Source organism: Panthera tigris, chromosome A2 (genome assembly GCF_018350195.1).
Source record: "Panthera tigris isolate Pti1 chromosome A2, P.tigris_Pti1_mat1.1, whole genome shotgun sequence".
Classification (NCBI taxonomy): domain Eukaryota; kingdom Metazoa; phylum Chordata; class Mammalia; order Carnivora; family Felidae; genus Panthera; species Panthera tigris.
Genome location: NC_056661.1, coordinates 159,003,991 through 159,026,500, shown reverse-complemented (window position 1 = coordinate 159,026,500; position 22,510 = coordinate 159,003,991). Strand labels below are relative to the sequence as shown.

The following is a 22,510-nucleotide window of genomic DNA, read 5'->3' as shown; positions in this document are numbered from 1 at the left end:
AGAAACTTGTACACAAGTGTTCATAGCAGCCTTATTCATAATAGCCAAAGAGTGGAAACAACCCAAGGTCCATCGACTGATGAATGGATTGAAAAACGTAGTATACCCATACAATGGAACTATATTCACACGTAAGTAGGAATAAAGTGGTGATACATGCTAAAATTGAATAAACCTTGAAAACATCATGCTACATGAAAGAAGCCAATCGTGAAAGACAATCTCATACATGGTTCCATTTATAAAATGCCTAGAATTGGCAAATCTATACACAGAAATAGAGTAGTGGTTGCCTATGGCTGGGGGATACTGTACGAGGATGCAGAGTTGCTCCTAAAGAGTTTCTGCTCGGGGTCATGAAAATGACCAAAAATTAGAGTGTGGTTATAGTTACATAATTCTGAGAATACACAAAAAAACCACTAAATTGTATACTTTAAATGGTGAATTTTATGGTGTGTGAATTATATCTCAACAAAGTAGTTAAAAAAAGAAAAGGAATTCATCGAAATACTTGGTTAAAATGCACATTTCTGGGCCCAACCTCAAACCTACCAAATCAAACTTTTACTTAAGGATGCAGCACAACACTGCATTAAAACCAAAACAAACAAACCAACAAAAACCCAAAACACCCTAGAAGCCTCTTATACATGAGAAGGTAGGTGAACAAAATAAACAATGATAGACCAGCACAATCACAGGCCATTGGCTTCCATTTTTGGTTTTCTTCCTGCATATATAGCAAAATCATTATTTGAATTTTCAGCAGTTTTTAAAAATAAGTACCCTGCAATCATTTCCTCTGTTTGGCCATAAGGAATTATTTCTGTAAATGGAAATACCAACTACACCAAAACAAACAAGCACACTTTTCTCTGGTTTGTAAAGGAATACTATGAAAGAACTTTCTAGAACTATCTTTTGTTTTCACTTATGCTTGTGGTGGCCAAGGAGGGATGCTTGTCACATCTCCCTTCCTGTTTGAGGATCAGTGTTGGCTGGTATAATTAGAGTCTAGAGATGCCCTTCTGCTGAGGCCAGACTGCTCTAAACAACTACTCACTTTGGTAAGAGGACCAAGGTCCAGGCATTTCCATTTAATGATAGATGCTAATAGGCAATTTTGCGAGGGATCATGGCCAACACTACCAGCACTTGGGGGCTCTTCCTGACTCGATCCCCCTTTTCCTCTCTCCCCCCTCAGGTGTCAGACCTTCTCTTCTTCTTTAACCCTTGTATCCATCAGAGGCATTTTGCCTGGTTAAGTCTTTCAAATGGCTAACTCCATCTTAATCTCTGCTTCTTAGAGTACCAGACACATTAGTCATGAAAAAAAAATAATAATATATACATATGGGTATATATATGGGTATATATATGGGTTTCTTTTGTTTTTTCTGGGTTTTTTTGATAAAAACATTATAAAATCAACGATTAAGATAATCTGTAGAAACATTTACGATCCTCAAGTAATAACTTGATACATATCACATATTTGCACCAGATAGACACCACTGTTTTAAAATTTAGCTGTTTTTATTTTCAACTTAGGAGCATTTTAGATATGGAAAATACTTTCTCAAAAATACACACAGAAAAAATCATATTTAATTTACATACCTGTAGAGCTATCTATATTATTTCCACAGTCAGAACATTACGTTCTTTAAGTCTACTGATTTTAATCAGTAGCAAAATTAATATAAGAAGAAAGCAGAAAGTACCAGTGATAAACAGCCTCAGGGCTAAAACAATTCTTGAAAGTCAAAGAGTTTTTATAATTCCATGATTTTTGTTATTTGGAAAACTACTTACAATTCTGTCTTAAATCTGAATATTCCCAGTGCAAGCCATTCACAGAGCCAGAAAAAAAGTGAAGGCGTATAGACTATCACAATAACTCTAATTAGACCGAATCCCAGCTCTAAACAAATTTTATTTCTAGGAGATATATAAAGGTCTTAGGAATTTGGGGCTACATAATGAATACTTTCTTATCTCCTACAGGGAAACAGTTTCTGATGAAGTTAATATATTCAGTTTCATTGCGCAATTCCCTTCCTCTTCTCTGCCCCTTTCTTTTATGCATATAATTGGAAAACAAACTAAAACAACCAAAAGTATTTTGGGAATTAGATTGAAAAAGAAATGTGTCTCTCCTTATTAATGTCCTCATGATGGAAAGAGAGGCTTAAAAATGTACTTTTTTTTTTTAAGTGGGGGGATGAATTTGCATAGAATAGCAAATAGTGATCTAAAGATTTACATAGGTAAGTAGTTGTTTTTGTACAATCAAGTCCTTTTTAAGAAATTCATAATTGAGAAAGTTTCTAGGTTAACTCACTACATTCAAGGATGGGTCAACTCTCTAAAGCTGAAAGGAGAAAAACAATATAATGCTTTACGTAATATAATAATATTGTAATATTGATCCAGGGTGAAACAGTAAAAGCACAAAAGGAAGAAAAAATATATACACACATATATTTATTATACAAAAGTTAATTCATGGGTTTGGAAGAAATTAAAGAAAAAATGAATTCCAATTATTATATATATAATGCTAGTCAATCCAAATCAAAGAAACTATTAACAATTTACAGGAATCTCAGAGGTTCTAAGTTATGATTTCCTCATTTCTCATTCTGAGATTTAATAAACTGTTAGTTGATCATAAAAAGTTGACTCCTGCCATTTATAATATTGAATTTGTATTTCAAAGGGATGCATATTCCACAAAAGATGGGGAACTCAAGTCTTCCAACAATAAATCATGTTCAGCACTGTGTAAATGTGGATGATAGTGATCTTTCATTTTATTTGTAAAAAGACAATAAATAGCCTATCTGCTAACCCCTCCAACCTCAGTGTAGTTGGGCCATGGATGGGACAAAAAGCAGGAGAAGATTATGCTCAGACCATACGTTCAAGCTGACAGTACATCCACTAAGAGATTGCACATGAACTAATATTTTTAAAGGCCATTTATTTTATAGCGGGTGCTTAGTTAGCCTTGTCCTCTGCTTGTCTGTTTCCGAGCGGCACTGTGCTCCCTCCAATAAGAGACAGATTGGAATTTCAGTTTACAAGAACTGATTTTATTTTTAATGTTTTTTTTTTCTTTTTTGAGAAGGGGGTGTTGTGCAGAGAGAGAGGGAGACACAGAATCCAAAGCAGGCTCCAGGCTCTGAGCTGTCAGCACGGAGCCCGACACGGGGCTCTAACCCAAGAACTGTGAGATCATGCCCTGAATCGAAGTCGGATGCTTAACAGACTGAGCCACCCAGGCACCCCACAAGAGCTGATTTTAAATCAACAGATTCTTGACCCTTGTTAAATCCTGAAGGTGATATAGCAAAAGAGCATCTGGCAAAGACCGGAGAGATTTGGGAACCGAGTCAGATCCCATCCAGGCAACCCAGGAGAAAGAGAATGCAGGCACATGGGAAAGTGAGAGGGGAGGTCATGGCTGATCTTGGAGGAGGGATGACAGGTCACTGCACAGACAAACACATTCAGTACTGTATGATGCACATGTCAGAACTGATTCTTAGGGAAACACTGCCAAGCGGACCCCACTGAGTAGAAGGGGAAGGAGGACGGATGTGTGGGATAGACTTTCTGTCAGGCACACCGGTGTTATCCTTGACTCTTCTGCGTGTATATATCCCACCTGTGGGCAAGTCCTGTTGGCTTGACCTCCAAGGACGGATTCAGAATTTTCATTTCCCATCCCCTCCGCTGCTATCACCCAGTCTCTACCTGTCTTTATCTGGATTATTACCATAGTCTCCACTGTGCTCCCTCATTCGATTATGCTGTTTTCTGAAAACGGCATCCCAAGAAATGTCAATTAGATCACCCCACTCCCCTGGTCCAATCCTCACATGCCTTCCTATTTCACTGAGTGTAACAGACCCCTCACAACCCAGCCTCTGAGGGCTCACATTCCTAAAGCCATGCTGGCCTCCCTTCCTCAAGCACTCCACTCCACTCCCTCACCACCTGGACACACACTTGCACTTACTTTTCTCTCTCCCAGGGACGCTCTCCTCCCGTATCTCCTCACCCCCTTGAGCTCTTGGTCCAGAGGCCAGCTTCTGGATTGAGGCTGCCTCTGGCCAGCTTATGTCAGGTGACAATACTCAACACCCCTCTCCCACGGACGTCCCATCCCTCCCCTCACTTACTGTCTCCAAAATACACTCATTTTACCAATGTGTTATCTTGACTGGAATGTAACCTTTTCAGAGCACGTATTTTTTTCTAACTTGTGCACTGCTCCAGTATGGGTAATAATGCCAGGTTTTAGTAAATATTCACTAAGTGAAATTATTTAAGTCCTGGCTGTACTACGTATTAGTCATACATGTAAGTACGCTTAGATTAAAAAAAATTGCATTTGATCAGATACAAATTATTTTCTCTTCCAGACCCTGAAGGGTTATAACTGCCAAATATGATAGCAGAATACCAAACACGATAATGGCCATTCTATGTGAGCACAATCAGTATCCCCGACCTAAATTTTTTGAGAGTGTGGGACATATGGCAGAAGCTGACAGCCTACGTGGGGATGAAAAGTCCTCTAGTCCCTTGTGCATATAAGTTGTAAATGCATACTTACGGGACTATTGATTAATTTATTCAGTGAATAAACAGACATTGAGAACCTACTCTGTGTCAGAAATTTTGTCTAAATATTTGACAAAGTATTTAGTGATGGCTGCACTGCCGTATACATTTACAGAAACTCACTGAATTGTACACTTAAAATAGGCGGGTTTTAGCATTTATCAATTTTGTCTCAGTTAATGTGTTGCAAAGAGAGGGAATAAAAGAGGTAAACTTAGAAAGTATGAAATGAAACAAAGTAGAAAACTAAGCATGTAGAAGACTTGGAAATTATAACTGGAAAACTATAAAAGGCAGTTTCTGGTTTTCCCTTATCTGTACATTAAACCAGACACTTGGTTATCATTTTATTTGATGTCTTGAATCCAGGATATAGAAAACCCTGTAATGGGTAATTTTATGTGTCAACTTGGATAGGCTATAATACCCAGGTATTCAGTCAAACACGACTCTAGGTGTTGCTGTGGACGCATTTTGCAAATGTGGTTAATGTCTATTATCAACCAGCTTTAAGTAAATGTAAATAACTTTGATAACGTGAGCCTCATCCAACTGGCTGAAAGGTCTTAAGTGTGAAACAGAGGTTTCCCTACATGGAGATGAGAGCAGCTATAACATTAGTAAGAGAATCATGCAAACAATATAAGATGACAACTTTATAAAGGTCAGACGCATGTTGCTGTGAAAGCAAAAACTCAATCCCACGAGGGTGCAGATTCGTCTTCTTTTTGGTTATGGCATATGGCCAACATCTAGCATAATACGTGGGTTATGTTAGGGGCTCTGTAATCTCTTTGGATATAAATGAATGAGCTTGGATCCCAGTTCTATGACAAAAAATATAAATGAAACCATCAAAGTATGTTTGGAAGGAAAGTCATTGAGAGCAGTCACCCCCTTCCAGAAAGATTGGCTCTGGAACTTTCTTACCTCTTCTCTCGTCAGCCCACAGCTCCTTTTTCTTTCAAATGAAAGCAACAGGATAATACTACTACTAATAATAAAAAAATACCAACCCTGAGAACATTTAGAAATTTACAAATCCTTCTATATCTCTTATGACCATGGGCTCTGACCTGTGTCACAAAGCCTATTACCAGGTAAGCAGTCAATAAATACATTTCCTTTGACTATTAAAATTAATGAAGTGTTATCAAAAGTAATTCCAGTTGGGTGGTAGAGAAAAAAAAATTAAAGCGACCAAAATAACTCCTGCTGAGGAAACATCCCAAATGAATAATCTGTTTCTTTTTCTGTTTATTCCCAAGAAAGAACAAGGCAAAAGAATTCTTGGTGTTTAAACATCTGATCACGAGTGTTACAGAGGAGAACTAAGACGTTCTCTGGGATTAGCAAGGCACAGGCATGGAGAGATAAAGCTCCACGCTGGTAGGAAACAGCAGTAAAAAATAGAAGCTACATGACCAGGGCTTTACTTCAAAGGAAACAAAGTGTGTACATGTTTAGGAGCCTGTAACTGAGTGATGAGGCCAGCCAGCCTTTATTTAGGGCTTTCACCTCGGAGGAAAACAATTTGTTTTTTTCCCAAGGAGGAAGGAATGCTTTGATTAGTGCAGAAGTTGGTCAGAGCCTTTAGATGAGCACGTGGTCTCAAGTCTCAAATCCTCCTTGGAAGGGGCTGTCCTTGAATGAGTTAAATAAAGACTCCAGATGGATTAGAAAGGGAGTCAGCATTTAGCATCTCCTGGAGACAGACCCTGGGTTTAACAGGTTATTCTATGGCCTTTTAATGGATGAAGAAGTAAGATAAATTATTAAAATGATCTTTCAACTAAGTGAAACCACAATCCCAAACCAGATATGTATGTTTCAAAGCTCATATTTTAGACCTTTCCACTACACTAACATTTGAGATGTTTTCATTATGATATTAACAACTAATTTAAAATTTTTCATCACAGACAATAGGAAGGTGTGTGTGTGTGTGTGTGTGTGTGTGTGTGTGTGTGTGTGTGTGTGTGAATTACAATCCAGAAGTAGCTATCATTCTAATCTGAAAGCCACATGCCAGAGGCGGTCATGAACATTCTATCAGACAGGCTGCAGCCATTCCAGAGACAGCTACTTTAGGATTTCTCCTACCTATTCCTCTCATCAACTTACTAAATGCCAAATTGGGTTTTCTTTGGTGAAATTAGTGCTTTGTTAATCAGTATAAATGTTAGATAAATGTTAGGAAAGATATCTCAGTGGTGAAATTAAAGATGTTAAATTTATGAAGCTTGACAAGCCATCTTTCACAGACACCTATAGCCTGTGTGAAGATGGCATAAGACAAGGGCACCTGTGACCTGAAGCCTTGGGGACGGTTCTGGAGTCTGGATTGCTTAACGATCCTGTGCCAGCCATCAACTTAGGAGCCTTTCTATTGCTTGCCACTGGCTGGGTGTAGCTGAATCCCGCTTCTAGAATACTGCTAAAGTTGCCCAGAGAGAACATTTTTTTTTCAAGGTATAGCAAGTCAGAGAGCTAGGACTTCACTGAACTCACAGAAGAGTTGGCATTAACTGCGTTCGTTGTTCCAGCTTGCTAATAAAAATGCTCATTCGATACATGTCTGTATGGGCACCAAACTGTGGCCTGTGACTTCCTGTTACTGTTCTATGGTGGCTATGCAAGAGTAGCGAATTCTCACTTATCTCACTTTCCAGTGACTGATGTTGTCTTTCAGAAGAATTTGAAAGATGTGCACGCGAATTGGCTAAGGTTGATCTCTAATTCTGTTTCTCAAGATCATTTGTGGAAATGAGAAAAAAGTTGAAGCTGAGAATTCTTTCCCCCCCCCCCCCCAGCATTCTGCATTGAGTTCTAGGAGAGGGGGCCGAGAATTCAGAAATGTAACGAGTTCCTCTGGTGTTTCTCACATACTTCAAGGATTGAGCTAATGAAGATACAATCAAAGATGTGTCATGATCATTTGCTAATAGCATTTCCCAGTGGCAGACCAAAGGCCCAAGAGGGAGTGCTCCTGACCACTGGAGTTGAAAACAAAAATCTGTAAAGCAATAGGAAACAGCATACTATAAAGCCCTCATAGCTCATAAACGTTGTACCTTAAAATTGTTGGTTACAGCTCTTAAGTTTCCCATCTAGATGGAAAGAGATCAAAACTGTGCTCTGAACTTAGGCTTTCAGCATGCTCATCCATGGCCAAAGATATTCCACTGTCATTTGGATGGGTAGGGATTATCAATAGCTTTCCAACTGACTACTGTGATCCATTTTCTATGTCAGCAATGGAAACTGTTGGCCAAAAGCCCATCAAATTAAACATGTTTTTGCAGGAAAACCAGTTGGGGTGTTGGGCTGCTTTTCTGCACATCAGTAAGCCCTAGTTTATTCCCTCATAAAACATCATGTCTGACTTTCACCCATTCATCAAATATTTATTGAGAGCCTTTTTGAAGACGTAGTTTGAACTTCCAGTGAACACAATGGAATATTCAAGAAAGAGAGCTCTAGCTCAGGTCTTTTGTCTCTGACTTGTCACCCTTCATTGTATCATGATGTATAGGGAGAAACACCCTGCTACAGGAGTCCGAGGTCTGGAGTTCCCTTGCTGACCACACACGCAGTGGCAGGTCAGTAGAGCTCTGTGGGCTTCTATTTTTTCTTTTCTTTTCTTATTTTTTAATGTTTATTTATTTTTGAGAGAGAGAGACAGAGTGTGAGTGAGGGTGGGGCAAAGAGAGAGGGAGACAGAATCCGAAGCAGGCTCCAGGCTCTGAGCTGTCAGCACAGAGCCCGATGTGGGGCTCAAACTCACAAACCTGATCATGACCTGAGCCAAAGTCGGATGCTTAACCAACTGAGTCAACCAGGTGCCCCTTCTATTTCTTCTTTTAAACAACTGGAAGTAGAGTGCTTGCCTTGCTTATTTTTCTACATTTAGAATTCATTCATATTTATTGGTCATCTAAATGCCAGGAATTTTTCTAAAGCCTTAGAGGATACAACAAGGAATAAGATATACAAGATAAGTGCTCTCAAATAGGCTTATTCTAATAATAGAAATATATATAAATATAGTGATATACAAGTATTTAAATAAATACATGCGATTAATAAATATATTTTCAGAGGCAGATATATGTACACCTATGTTTTTTAAAGTTTAACCAAGCCTCTTCTAAGAAAGCAATTTTTCAGATCTCATACTGAGTGATTTAGGATGAGGAGACAATAATGTAGTGAAAGATATATTGATTTAAACAAAACACCTAACATTTTAATAAAAAGATGTCCCCACATTTCATTAATGATTAAAAAAATCTGTCAGAATACATTTTTCAAATTAAAAAAATATTCCCAGGCCCATGCAACACTTTTTCACATATATTAGGATTGACTGTTTTAAGAGAACCTTCTTTTTTACTAATTTTTTCATTGCTTAAGAGCCAAGATATGTGTAATAAGATGGCTTTCCTCTAAGTCAACCTGCGGTCAGCAGCCTCTAAGATGTTCTCATTACACGTCTCCTCATGTCACCCCCTACCTTTAAGGGTAGGCTGGATCGAATGATTCGCTTCTAACAAACTGTGTATAACAGAAGTGATGGCATGTCACTTCCAAGACGAGCTTAGAAAAAAACTTCAGCTTCCATCTTGGAAACTTTCTCTCTTTTTTACTGGCTTTCCCCTCCTCTCTTGGCTTGAGGAAGGCCAGCCCCCCAAAATCAGAGACAGGTGGAGAAGAACCAAGGTGCCCCAGACAACAACCAGCACCAACTGTCACCGTAGTGAGTGCACCTTCCTGGAAACATACTCTCGAACCCAGTCAGGGCTTGAAATGATGCAGTCACAGACAGGCGCTTGGGTATAATAACCTCATGAGGGACTTTGAGTCAAAATCAGCCTGCTAAACTATTCCTGAATTCATGATCTAGAGTAATTGTGAGACAATGTTGTTTTAAGGCACTAAGTTTTGGAGTAAGTAATTACACGGTAATAGGTGACTAATACATAACCCAAGGACCTGATTCTTGAAGATAGTATTATGAGAATGAATGGACTCAGAATCTCATGCTTTACAGTTTGAATATTCGAATTAAACTAGAAGAATATGGTGACATCATGACATCATATGAATACCTTTATCATGAAGAAGCATAAATTTGCCACTCGCGTTTCAGCTCACGGAATAAGAGTTTGGTCTTCTTCCTGAGATCTGCTGAGTCTACTGAATCAACTATAAATACTTCATAATCAAACTTCACTGAAACTTTAACAGCGTATTCGTTAACCAATAAAAAATGGCGGTCTTACCTCCAAAAAAGTACTTCTCGCCGGTTTTAACTTGAAGAGGACTGTTAGTTCGAACTGCTGAGGCCTCATCTCCATCAATGGTGAGAACAGCAAAATTTTCCTTGGCTAGGAAACGAACTTCATGCCACTGTCCATCATTCAACCCAGAACCTGTTAAGAAAAACAGTAAATTTATTTTCTAAAGATTGTACAGTTTAAAACAACCTTCAATATCAACAAGGTCAGATTTTACCATTTTTACTGGTAAAAATTTATATATTTTCATCTAGAAAAATTCTGGGCTATTTGCAACGGATATCATGCTTCTTTAATATAAGGGATTTCATCCTCCATTGGAAAGATAAGGCAAAACAACCAATCAGTAGGAAAATAATTATTCATGTGCCATTGGTAGCTGGGAAAGCGAATGGGATAAACAAAGCTGTTTGGGAGGTAATGATGAACTATTAAAAAATTTTTTTTCTTTTTACATTGATTTATGTTTGACAGAGACAGAGCACAAGTGGTGTAGGGGCAGAGAGAAGGAGACACAGAATCTGAAGCAGGCTCTGAGCTCTCAGCACAGAGCCCGGCGCGGGGCTCAAACTCACAAACCATGAGATTATGACCTGAGTCGAAGTCGGACACTTAACTGACTGAGCCACCCAGATGCCCCAGAACTATTTTAACTTACTTATTTTATGATTAGGTTTACCAGAAGCCACTCTCAGGTAATAAAATGGGTTTATAACTTTTATCTAATGTCTCTTTCTGTTTTTAAGAACTTTTTTTGTACTATTATTTTCTCTCAATAATCACATCTGACAAGTAGATATACATAGTTTATAGAAATAAAGGACTAAAAACATACGTGAATATGTGCTAATTAACCACTAATAAACATGAGAAATAATACTAGGGTTGTCTGGTCATTTATAAATAAAATTTCTTTATAATGAATTAGGTTACATTTAAACAACAACAACAAAAACCCAACAAAAATAAATTAACAGCTCCAACCCTAACAACCACGTTCCATTGTTGCTTAGGACAAGGATCTTGGGAAACAAACATTCTTCTAAGCTCTCCATTAGACAGACAATGACTTGAAGGTTTTGTTTAGTTTGTGTTCATGTTACAAAGAATAATTAGAAAATTAAGGCGTAGACAACTGGAGATAAGCCACCGGACGTCAGCATCTGGAAAGAATTTATGAAACACGCAGAGAGACAGAAAGAAGTCTAAGAGGGTCAGAGTGACTTTCTTTCAACCTGGCCTAGGCTATTACGGCAAAGGTAAGGGATTGTGGTCCAGTTTACTCCAGACAGAATACTTGAGCATCCACAGGAAGAAGTTACTTGGAAGATCCACTGCAGATTCACAAAAGGCAGAGAGGCCTAGCAGGTAGAAGCATCTAAGAATGAAGTCAATGAGGGCACAGACGACGGCTCCCAGCCTCTGATCAGGGGTTTACAAATCAGGTTAGGGGCCTTCGCTGGCCTGCTGCCATCTGTTTTTGTGGGGTCTGAGAGCTGAAAACAGTTCTCACAACTTTAAGGAGGTGAAAATGCATAAAAGGAGTAATAATAAATTACATGGGAAAATGATATAAAATTGAAATTTTAGGGCCCACACACGGTTTTGTTGTAATACAGGCAGGCTCGTTTGTTTACATACGGTCTTGATCTACAAAGACAGAGCCAAGTAGCTGCTGCAGAGACTTGTTAATCACTCACAAAGCCTAAACTATTTACTGCATGGCCCTCTGCAGAAAAAGCATAAACTGGTGGTTGGCTTATGCTATTAAACTGAAACCCATTTTAATGAGAAAAATTAAAGTCTGTTGGAGCTTCTAAGATGGTCACATGTATGTAACATTTATTGGCGTCATACTGATAAATATCATGACAAATACCCACACCGCAGGTATTTCTTTTTAGGATTAAAAACATTTTTTTTAATGTTTATTTTTTTTTTTTGAGAGGGAGGGAGACAGAGCGTGAGCAGGGGAGGGGCAGAGAGAGAAGGAAACATGGAATCCGAAGCCGACTTCAGGCTCCAAGCCGTCAGCACAGAGCCCAACCCGAAGCTCGAACTCCGGAACTGCGAGATCATGACCTGAGCCAAAGTCAGATGCTTAACCGACTGAGCCACCCGGGAGCCCCGTTAGGATTCTTAAATTTTAATTTAGTAATACATATTGAGCACATTTTATTTCAGTGGAGGAAAAGAGAAAATCTTGGCTTTAAAGTAATTAATACTGAATAACTTCCAAGTTATGAAATGCATAATATGCATATATATATATATTTTTTTTGTACTGTGAAATTACTATGTAAATGTAAAGTCTTATTCTAAAATTAAAACCAGCTAGCTGTCAGACAAGTGGTAGTGTTTACTGAAATATTTCCTTCTCCAGTAGGTACACTCGGGGTTCTCCCACAGAACAGATGAACACAACACTGACATTTTTCTTTAGAGTACAAAACTGGGCCTCGTGCTGATTAACCGTAGAAGTGCATGGTTTTGATTCTGGCTTTTGTTTTTGCCTGTATAACGTGATGAGCTCTGCTCTGAAACGCAATTTTGGCGCACGGATCCCGAGGACATCAGTGCTACAAAAATGTCCAGTCTCACAATTTAATTCTAAATAATCACACATTCAGAAAAAGTCACATAGGAAACACCATTAGCTGACAGATCTTCCTGTTCTAAACAGTAGAGCAGACTTGCCTTTCTAAAAATTCCTTTGAACATCTCTTCATCCTACAATTAATTTGCAAACGGACATCATCAGCTTAATTGTTCACAACAAAAGGTCTCATTTCAATCAGAGAAAAATTAAAAGGTTACTTTATTTTTTTCAAGAAACTTAAATACTAGAGGAATTAAAACTCAGATAAAAGCAGTCTGTTGATGGCAGCCACTGCTGCATTTCAGTCTACACTGTGATTTCTATTCATTTCAATTCCAATTATCGTTTTGAATTTTTCATCTTCAAGAGGTATGCCTTAGCAATCTATGATAGGAATGGGTTCCCAGATACGAAGTTCAATTCTTCCACGGGAAAAAGGATGATGCACTCACCCAAAAGAAAATATGCTGCTTTTTAAAAACTTTCTTCAGACACATGTTATAAAATATAATGGTGGGAAGTCTTTTTCTAAAGCAGAGTCTTGCGTTATTTCTGTGTAGGGAAGTATTTAAAGATACAGCGTTCTAAGCTCTATAGGCTACTCACTTTGACAAGTACTTGTGTTTGATTTGTTTATAATTCACACAAGATGTTTTAGAAATTAGTATTTAGAACTGCCTCAGGTAAATAGGCAAGAGAAATGAATTTAACACAGTGTAAGCATCCCATAGTTAATCAATGGTAGAACTTAAAACTGAAACTCCCATCTGGTTGCAGAGGCTCAACTCTTAACAAACAACAAACAGAAACAAAACAAACAACAAAACAGCTTATAAAACCTCTGTGCATCCACCTTCAGAACTCTTATACTATGCACGTGTGCGTGCACACACACACACACACACACACACAAATCCGAAGCAGACTCCGGTTTGCCACCACCCCTGAGGATGCCCTTGTCCCATGCTCCATTAGGATATTAAATAATTGACACATCACCCAGTTTCCTTTGCCAACTTTCAAGCATGTGCAGCATCAGATTTTTGGGGCACCGCAATATCCTACATGTCTTTTAGTATTTTCCTGCATCCTTATAATTGTATTTAGAATCAAAATTTTATATTAAAAGTGTGAGTTCAAATACACATTTTCTCTAAGGCATATTAGAATAAGCCCACGGGTGTTCATTTAAGTCATTTCCATACTTAGTGAAACTCTGAGCAAAGGGAACTTTGTGTTCACTCTTTTTACGTTATAAGCCCTAAAATTAAAATATGTGACCTCTCCTGCAAACTTTCTCCAATTTATTTTTTACCTTTATCATTTCCTGGACCATCTGTGACTTGGAGGGCTCAGTACTGAATGAGTTTTGCTTCAGAAAAAGCTATAAGGAACGGCGTCTTTAAGGTATTTTTTTTTAAATAAACAATTTTGTTTAGCAAATTTTAATTCATATGAAATGGAACATTAATTAAACTTAAGAGCCTTTGGAATTCAATATACGAAATTCACTTAGACCACCACGGTCGATCAGCTCATTGTTGTAAGACAGGTACTTGCAATAAATATCAGTACATTTATTCAGAGAAAAAAGTATCACCATCTCAAGCTTTATTACAAGTTTGTGAGTCATAAACAACAAAGACCAAATTAAAACACAGGATTAAAGCAGCACTTTTATGTGCTGTTAAAGACATGGTATTCCTCCACTCTCTGTGCTAGAGCCAATGAATGAAGGAACATTCCAGGAAACGGAGAAACTCACCAGAGACCCATACTCCTGGAGGCAGGGGTCCTGGTGTCTGCACAGTGGCTCGGGACCAGACCAAAATGGAAAGGATGCTGGTCACTGATACTTAGAAAAGAGACCCCTGGCTCATATGGCTAACACCTCCTGAGACACAGCAAGACAGCAGAAGGACAGAAAGCAGCATGAGGATTAGGAGGACTGATCCCGGAGCCAAGCTGCCTGCATTTCTCTGGCCCTTTGCCAGCCTGGGCACTTTACTCAACCACCCTGTGCCTCAGGCTTCTCTTCTCTAAAATGAAAATAACACTATCCACTTCACAGATTTGTTTTGAGGAGGAGATTAATTAGCATTTCTATAGCATTAAAACAATGCTTGGCACCTAGGAAGCAGCGTATTTATACCCATATCATTATACCAAAAATTTTGAGGGGGGGCGCCCAGGTGGCGCAGTCGGGTTAAGCGTCTAACTTCAGCTCAGGTCATGATCTCACGGTCTGTGAGTTTGAGCCCCGCACTAGGCTCTGTGCTGACAGGTCAGGGCCCGGAGCCTGCTTCGGATTCTGCGTCTCCCCCTCTCTCTGTCCCCTCCCCTGCTCACACTCTGTCTCTCTCTCTCTCTCTCAAAAATAAACAAACATTAAAAAAAAGTTTTTTTTTGTTAAATTTTTAAGTTTTGATTAGTCTCATTTTATAGAGAATGAAGCTAAGACTTAAATTTATTATTTTGGGGGGAGTTATGACCTCACAATTACAAATACTGGTGTAGTTATAAGTAAACCCTCTAGGCAAGATGAATAAAATAAGTCTTAATGTGGAAATCGTAGATATACACACACAAGACCACTAAAAAGAAGCGTGTCCTAGCAGTATGCTAATGGGCACTTGGAGCTTAGAAAAATATGGCAGTGACAACATTAGATGTACAGAAATTCCTGGGTACAAATAACTTAGAGGTGATGGTGATTTGTTCTGCAAAAAGGTATTGGATGACTCGCAAAGTTAGGACACAGACACTGATACCAAATGATACTGCATATGAAGAAATCAGAACAAAATTATATCCACAAACTGAGAGTGGAAAATAAGCTTCCTACATTATTTATGTATGTAATTTTAAGAACACATAATAATTACATAAATATCACACACACATTCACTTACAGTACTAAGAGCTTTTTCACGCAAGTTAGTTAAAAGGCTCTCTTAATCATCTTGTTGAAAAAATGGGGGACCGCCCTCTATTTGGGTCATATTCTATTCAGGCACACATGGACCAAGCCCTGTAAGAGGCTGAGAGAGGATGAGAGCCCAGGAGTGTCTGACTCAAGGACCCACCCGCAGAGGGCCAGAAGCACACGATACACACAGCAGCCATTCGGAAGTCAGACCATCTGGGCACAAATCTCATTTCCGCCCACCTACTGTAGTCAGACCTTGTGCCTCAATCCCCTTACCTATTAAAGAGGACTAACACAAGTGTGTACCTCATAGGGTTGTCCTGAGGATCCTGTGAATCCCTTATCACGTAGGACAGTGCCTGATACACAGTTAGCACTCGGTACATAACTACTCTTTCTTATTCAGCTAGCCCAGCTCTCCAAGGGTCAACCTGGGTTAATTCTCTAAGTGTTCATTACCATGAAAGGATTAAAATTTGGTTTTCTCTATGAACAAATCCCCTCCTCCCCCCCAAATAAAATCCAATCATGCAATATCAGTGGTGAGGAATTTGGGAATTTGGCAAAGTCGCTGATTGTATCTCTTATTAATATCAGAGTCAACAACTTTCAAGCTAATTTAAGCCAATTTTGAGCTATATAATAAATCGGTCTTATTCTTTCATAGTTCCAGGTCTTCTTTCTCCTCCCCAAATTATGTATGTGTTTTAACTAAATTATTCAATAGATATGGTTCTGAATGTCTGTGACATACTCCTCAAAATTAAATGGAATTCCAAGCAAGGACTTCCCATAGTGACTAACTTTGAGAAGACCGATAAAAACTGGAGTACATATTTTCCAAAGTTTTTGTTTTAAAAATATACCTTAATGCAACATTTTTTATGTAACTTTACACTTAATGATTATTTGATAGTATTTTATAAGAGCTATCTCCAGTTATTAATTCATAGCAATAAAAACTTTTCAACTACATATTCTAAAAGAAAATGGATCTTTTTACCAAGAGTTTTTTTTTTTTTTATTTTAATGTTGATTTTTGACAGAGAAAAGGAAAGAGAGTGCGAGCAAGGGAGGGACAGAGAAAGAGGGAGACACAGAGTCTGAAACAGGCTCCAGGCTCTGAGCCGTCAGCACAGAGCCCGACGCAGGGCTCGATCCCATGAATTGTGAGACCATGACCTGAGCCAACGTTGGACGCTTAACCGACTGAGCCACCCAGGTGCCCCTATAAAGAGAGTTTTTAACCTAAAACTAACATCTTTGAAACCCTATTCCAGTTTCTGGTCTTAATTTTTTTTTCTATAAGATAACTAAATTGCTGTATAATATTTTCTCTAACATTTCCCTAACTTATAATTGTTGGAAACACTTGTTTTGGAAGTAAATGCAGAATGTTAATGAAGCACATTCTATCTAGGCTGTCTTTCTAATGGTATTATTTTTAAAGTAAGGCTCTTGAGATGGTTGTGCTGATTGAACAAGAAGAAACAGATGTTCCTCTTATTAGAGACAAGAAGAAAAGACGAGTTTAATGAATATTGAAAAAAAGAAAGCATTTAAAATATAGTAGCAATCCACCATGCAACATCTGTTTGAAAGGGCTTCAAATAAAATTACAGCGACTAGAATTTGAAGGCTTTTGCTCAATATTCAATATTCTGGGAAAAATCTCCTGGGATATGAATCCATCTTTAGGCCGTTTTAATGTTCCAATGTGCTACTGATAGATCCCGTAAGTTCTCAGTTACCCATTTATGCAATAAAAAGAAAAAAAAAGAAGAAGGTGGTATATAAATGTACCATGCACTCTTTCTTATATTATCTGTAAATTCCGTATCATAAGGAACTTGACACCATTTAGTCTTGCTCGTTGGTATGTGCCATCTTCCAAACCACATTATAAATAGGATCACTTGCGGTCAGATAGAACACGTAATAAGGTGCTCGGGCAGGCCAAAAATTCCTTCATCTTCCTAAGTTGAAGGGACTGCCAAAGGCTTTCTTCTACAGGTATGGACTTAAAGGCCACTTTGAAACAGGCCTTTGTCTTGAAAGAGCCACTTGATGAATGGAATCTTTAAGGTAGATAAATAAGTACAGAGAGGAGAGCACATTGCATGACATTTTTTATCACTGGGTTGCTAGTTATCAGAGAAATTAAAACCGCAATGACATAATTTTCTACCCACTTCAGGGGCTAAAAACTAAAAGAACTAGCTCGCTAAGATCAGGATCGATTTGAACTGTTATACGTTGTTAGCGGGATATAAAGTTGCACAACCCTTCGAACAATTCTTTGGCAGCTCCGCGGTGTTTTGTTTTTTAACCAAGTTAAACGCACGTTAATCCTATCACCCAACAATTCCCCTCCTAAATATTTACTCACCCTAATCAGAATATATGTTGCAAAAATACTCACACGGAAATGTTTTGGCAGCTCTATCAGAGGCCTACACTGAAAATAATTGTATAACCACACAGTGCATATTCAAACGAGGAAATGCTAAGTAATAAAAAAGAACCAACTAGTGGTACATTTTTTTGCCTGAAAGAATGTAGATGGAAAAAAAAAAGGGATTCATTAAGTGTCATTTTTTGCAAGTTTACGTATTTATTTTGAGAGCGAGTGAGCGAGCGAGCGCACGAGTGAGCAGGGGAAGGGCAGAGAGAGAGGGAGAGAGAGAACCCCAAGCAGCCTCCATACTGTCAGCACAGAGCTCGACGTGGGGCTCCATCTCACAAACACGAGATCCTGACCTGAGCTGAAGTCGGACGCTTAACTGACTGAGCCACCCAGGTGCCCCAACACTGAATGAATCCTTAAGTGTTACATCTCAGAACAGTAAAACTAACCTATGGTGATAGAAATCAAGACAGCAGATGCCTACGAGAGAGGGGAGCAGGTGGGAATGGACGCTAGGTTCAGAAAGAAACTCTCTGAGGTAACGAACACATTCCATATCTCAACTGGAGGTTGGGCACCTACGTATAAATATCAGAATCCACTGAACTGTATGTCTAAGATCTGTGCATTTTACACACAGTTGATCCTCATTCACGGATTCAGTATTTGTGAAGCACCTACTTGTTAATATTTACCTCTAACCCCAAGTCAATACATGTGGTATTTTGGTCATTCACGGACTGGCGCATGCACAGAGGGGAAAATGGAACCATCCAGTCCAAGTTCCCAGCTGAAACCCAAAAAGGCAGTGTTCTGCCTCCTTGGTTCAGCTGTCATCCTGCGACCAACTGTTCTTTCTACTGCATATTTAATAACACATTTCCTGCAGTTTGGTGTTTTCAGTTGTGTGTTGCTATTTAAAATGGTCCCTGATGGGTGAAGTACATGAGGAGGATTAAAAAGGACACTTATCACGATGAGTACCGAGTAATGTATAGAAGTATTGAATCACTATATTACACACACACACACCCCAATAAATAAATAAATAGCCCCCGAATATAGTGAAGTGCTGTTTAGCATTCCTAACTGCAAGAAAAGTATGCATGTTAGAGAAGTTTCTTTCAGGTACAGGTTAAAATGCTGTTGGTTGTGAGTTCAATGTTAATGAATCAATTATATGCATTAAACAAGAGAAGTTTAAAAAGAAACACACAAAAGCAAGGTTAGGTACTGATCAGTGGATGCAAATGTTGTGACCAGAGGCTTGCAGGAATCTAACCCCGTATTTCTTGGAGGAGCAATAATTCAGTATTCACTAATCCAGTGTTGGCTGTGACTAGAGAGAAGGTAACTACCATGAATAATAAAGAAGACAACTGTATGTAATTTCTCCTTCAAAAATATTTAAACATTTTTTAAAAGAATTGAAGTAATGGTGATACTCATTTTTAAGATCAAATGAATTTTATTTGAGGCCTGTTTTTTGCTTTGTTTTCTGAATTATCAAACGAGAAACCTAATGTATCACATGCCATTATTTGCTCTTAAACAAGAAAAACCCAACTGGACTATATTACTATGTTGAACTTTTAGAGGCCAATACTATAGAATGTTAAAGAATCAAGTAACTCCAACACTACATTTTCATGTAAAAATCTCTAATAACTGTCTTAACCATTATTGATTCCCAGCCAAAAGCCAAGTATCATTATACTTCAAAATATCTTATTCAAGGCTTTATGATTATTCTTTGGTCACTTTTCTCTTGAGATAATCTTCCAAAGAAAGTAACTTTATTAGAACTATGGCTATGCAAACACTCAATTTCAACAAACATTATCAATCCAGGACTCTGTACTAATTCTGACAGATCTATTCATTCATTCATCCCTTCATTCATTCATTCCAGTATTTGATCCTGCCTTGAATATAAAATGTAACACAAGTTGCATTGAGTAAGAAGTTATTGCTAATTTCAAAGAGGGTTCCAAATCATAAGACTTCTGATTAAAGTACACATAGAGAGAAGGCCAAAGGTACATGTCGTAGAGCAGTGAAGAGTCTATGTGTCATTCATGCGTGGATTCAAATGTAAGCCACACTCCCCAATTCATCTATAAATATATACAGTACCTACTATTTCCCAAGCACTATGTTAGCATTAAGATATAGAAATAAGTCAGTCAGAAATGGTCTCTGCTGTAGAAAACTCTAGCTATTTTATTTTGAGGAAATTACTAAGCCTCTCTGCAACTTGGTTTCCTTATTTTTAAAAGAAGAGAGAGTTGTTCTAAATGACTCATGAGCTATAGGGTGTGTGAGTCACCTGATACCATCAGTAGCTAGTAGCAGCTTTTATTTTATCACTATTATTTTTGTTACACGTGTACAAAGACAAATGCATGTATGTATATAAAGAGAAGTTACTTTCAAGGTTTTACAAAAGGCATATATCACATTTTGTAGGTTGTACATATATCTGCGTATGGTAGATAAAGACATTATTGAGAAGTGGTATTTTGTATGAGTTTGGGGTCATAAGGAAAAGGTTTTTATAAATGTTTTCCATCTATAAAACAAGATGTACTGAAGAAAACACAGAAACTCAGAAAAGTATACTGGAGGGAAAAAAGATGCATATCACCGAGAGACATCACACTTAACATGGGGTGTATCTTATTCTAGCTTTGACCATAAATAGCTGCGAATAATGCAGATTACTTTGATGCTACAATGGAAGAAGGGTGAAAAGTATAATAGGACAAGATGATGACAATCATCATCTCCTAAATTCTTTGATTTCTCTTAATGGGGTTAATTCGGCAGTCTTGTCTCTTTAGCCTAACTTTCCTGAATTTAAGGAGAATAACATGGAGATTCACCTCCACCAGCTTAAGCTCTCCTAGAGCTCTACTCCAAAGAGTCATGTTCACTCGTTCACTCATTTGTGGATCTCCTACCATGTGACTGGCATTGAGATACCAGGATGTACCAGTGAAGAAGACAGACAAGGTCCTGTCCTTATGGACCCTATATTCTTGTGTGCACAGGCAGACCATAGGCAGTAACTAACAGAGCTAAATGCAGTTTCAGGTATGATAAAGGCTATAACGGAGATAAAACAGATGCCGTGATGGAGAGATTTGTGGGACTAGATAAGACTGTTTGATAAGAAGAGAATCCTCTGAGAAGGGGACAGCAAATTTGGAACCTGAAGGTGAAGACGCCAGTCATGTGATGATTTGAGGCAAAAGCCACGAGGGAAAACATGCCTGGTGTGTTAAGAGAGCCAGACCCTAAAGTGACTACAGTGGTTAGGGTACAGTGGTTAGGGCAGAATTGAAGAAATGAGAGCAAACAGACAGGCAAGTGAGGGCTTTGCGAGTTCTAATTAGAACATGAAATATTAAGTGTGACAGAAAACCTTTGCTATGTTTTACGTGGAAAGTGCCATGATGATGTTTCCATTTAAAGGGTATACTCTAGCTACTGTAAGGTGAATGCGTTTAGGGAGGCAAGAGTGACCTCTTAGAAGGTCTGAGATGTGGACAGAAGTTAGCGTTAGAGAAAAGTGGTCAGATTTGTCATATAGTTTGGGGATACCATTGATGGGTCTTACTTGCTAACTGGTTATCAAAAGTTTGAGACAGATGAAGATTTGTGACTTCAACAATGGAGTGGAAATGAATGTAATTTAAATAATGGGATTCTGGGGAGTGGAGATGTTCCATTAGACATGTAAGGGGACATCCATTTGACATGGAAGAAGAGATGTCAGGCAAGTACTTGCATATTAGGGTCTGGAGCTCAAGAAAGAAGCAAGGTCTGGAATTAGAATTTGATGTCGGAAGCTTAAGTCATGAGCCTAGATAAGACTATGTAGAGAGAACATGGAGATAAAGAAGAGGGTTTAGTCTGGGTCTTGGAGGGCTCTGAACTCAGGAGTTGCAAAGAGGGTGAGAGGGCCAGTAAACAAGACTGAAAAAGAGTAGCCAGTAAAATTGGAAAGAAACCAGGAGAATGTGGTATGAAGGGAGAGAGATTGTTTCAAGAAGGAGGAAAATGTCAAGGAAGGAATGAATGCTTCAAGAAGTGTTTCTAAGCTGTCGAGTAAAACAATGACACAAAGTGGACACTAGATTTGGGAATAACAGAGTTCAACAGTAACCAGAATGGGGTGAGGCTGACATGGCAGGGGAGGAGGGCAACGAGGGACAGTATAGGGTCCCTGAATAGTTTTGCTATATAGGAGGAGAATTCTCAATAGTGGTCTGTGTTGAAAGTTTGAAGAACATTATAAATCCTGTCCTAGGAAAAATCCTTATTCATATACTGAAAATTTGCTTATAATTTCAGGGGTTTAGTTTCTATCTCAGGTTAAGAACCTGATTTGTATAATCCACCATCATTTAATTGCATCACTGACTTTATTGGGCAATGAAAATACTATCAATTCATTTATGCTTTTCAGATTCAATACTTTTCTTACATTCTAGTGTTTCCATTTAATGACTTACTGGTTATATTTTTTGTTCCTTAAATTATAATTAAAAATTATTTTTTAATGTTTATTTCTGAGAGAGAGAGACAGACAGAGTGAGAGCGGGAGAGGGGCAGAGAGAGAGGGAGACACA

General features: G+C 38.4%; 1 protein-coding gene across 1 annotated transcript in view; it reads right to left on the bottom strand.

Moving 5' to 3' along the window:
• The window catches only part of CNTNAP2 (contactin associated protein 2), a 1,960,721-nt gene that overhangs the window by 901,347 nt on the left and 1,036,864 nt on the right, over positions 1-22,510 (bottom strand). Inside the window, exon 9 of the mRNA XM_042974552.1 lies at positions 9,924-10,073. Coding sequence (XP_042830486.1) covers positions 9,924-10,073 — 150 coding nt within the window. The remainder of the gene's footprint in view (positions 1-9,923; positions 10,074-22,510) is intronic.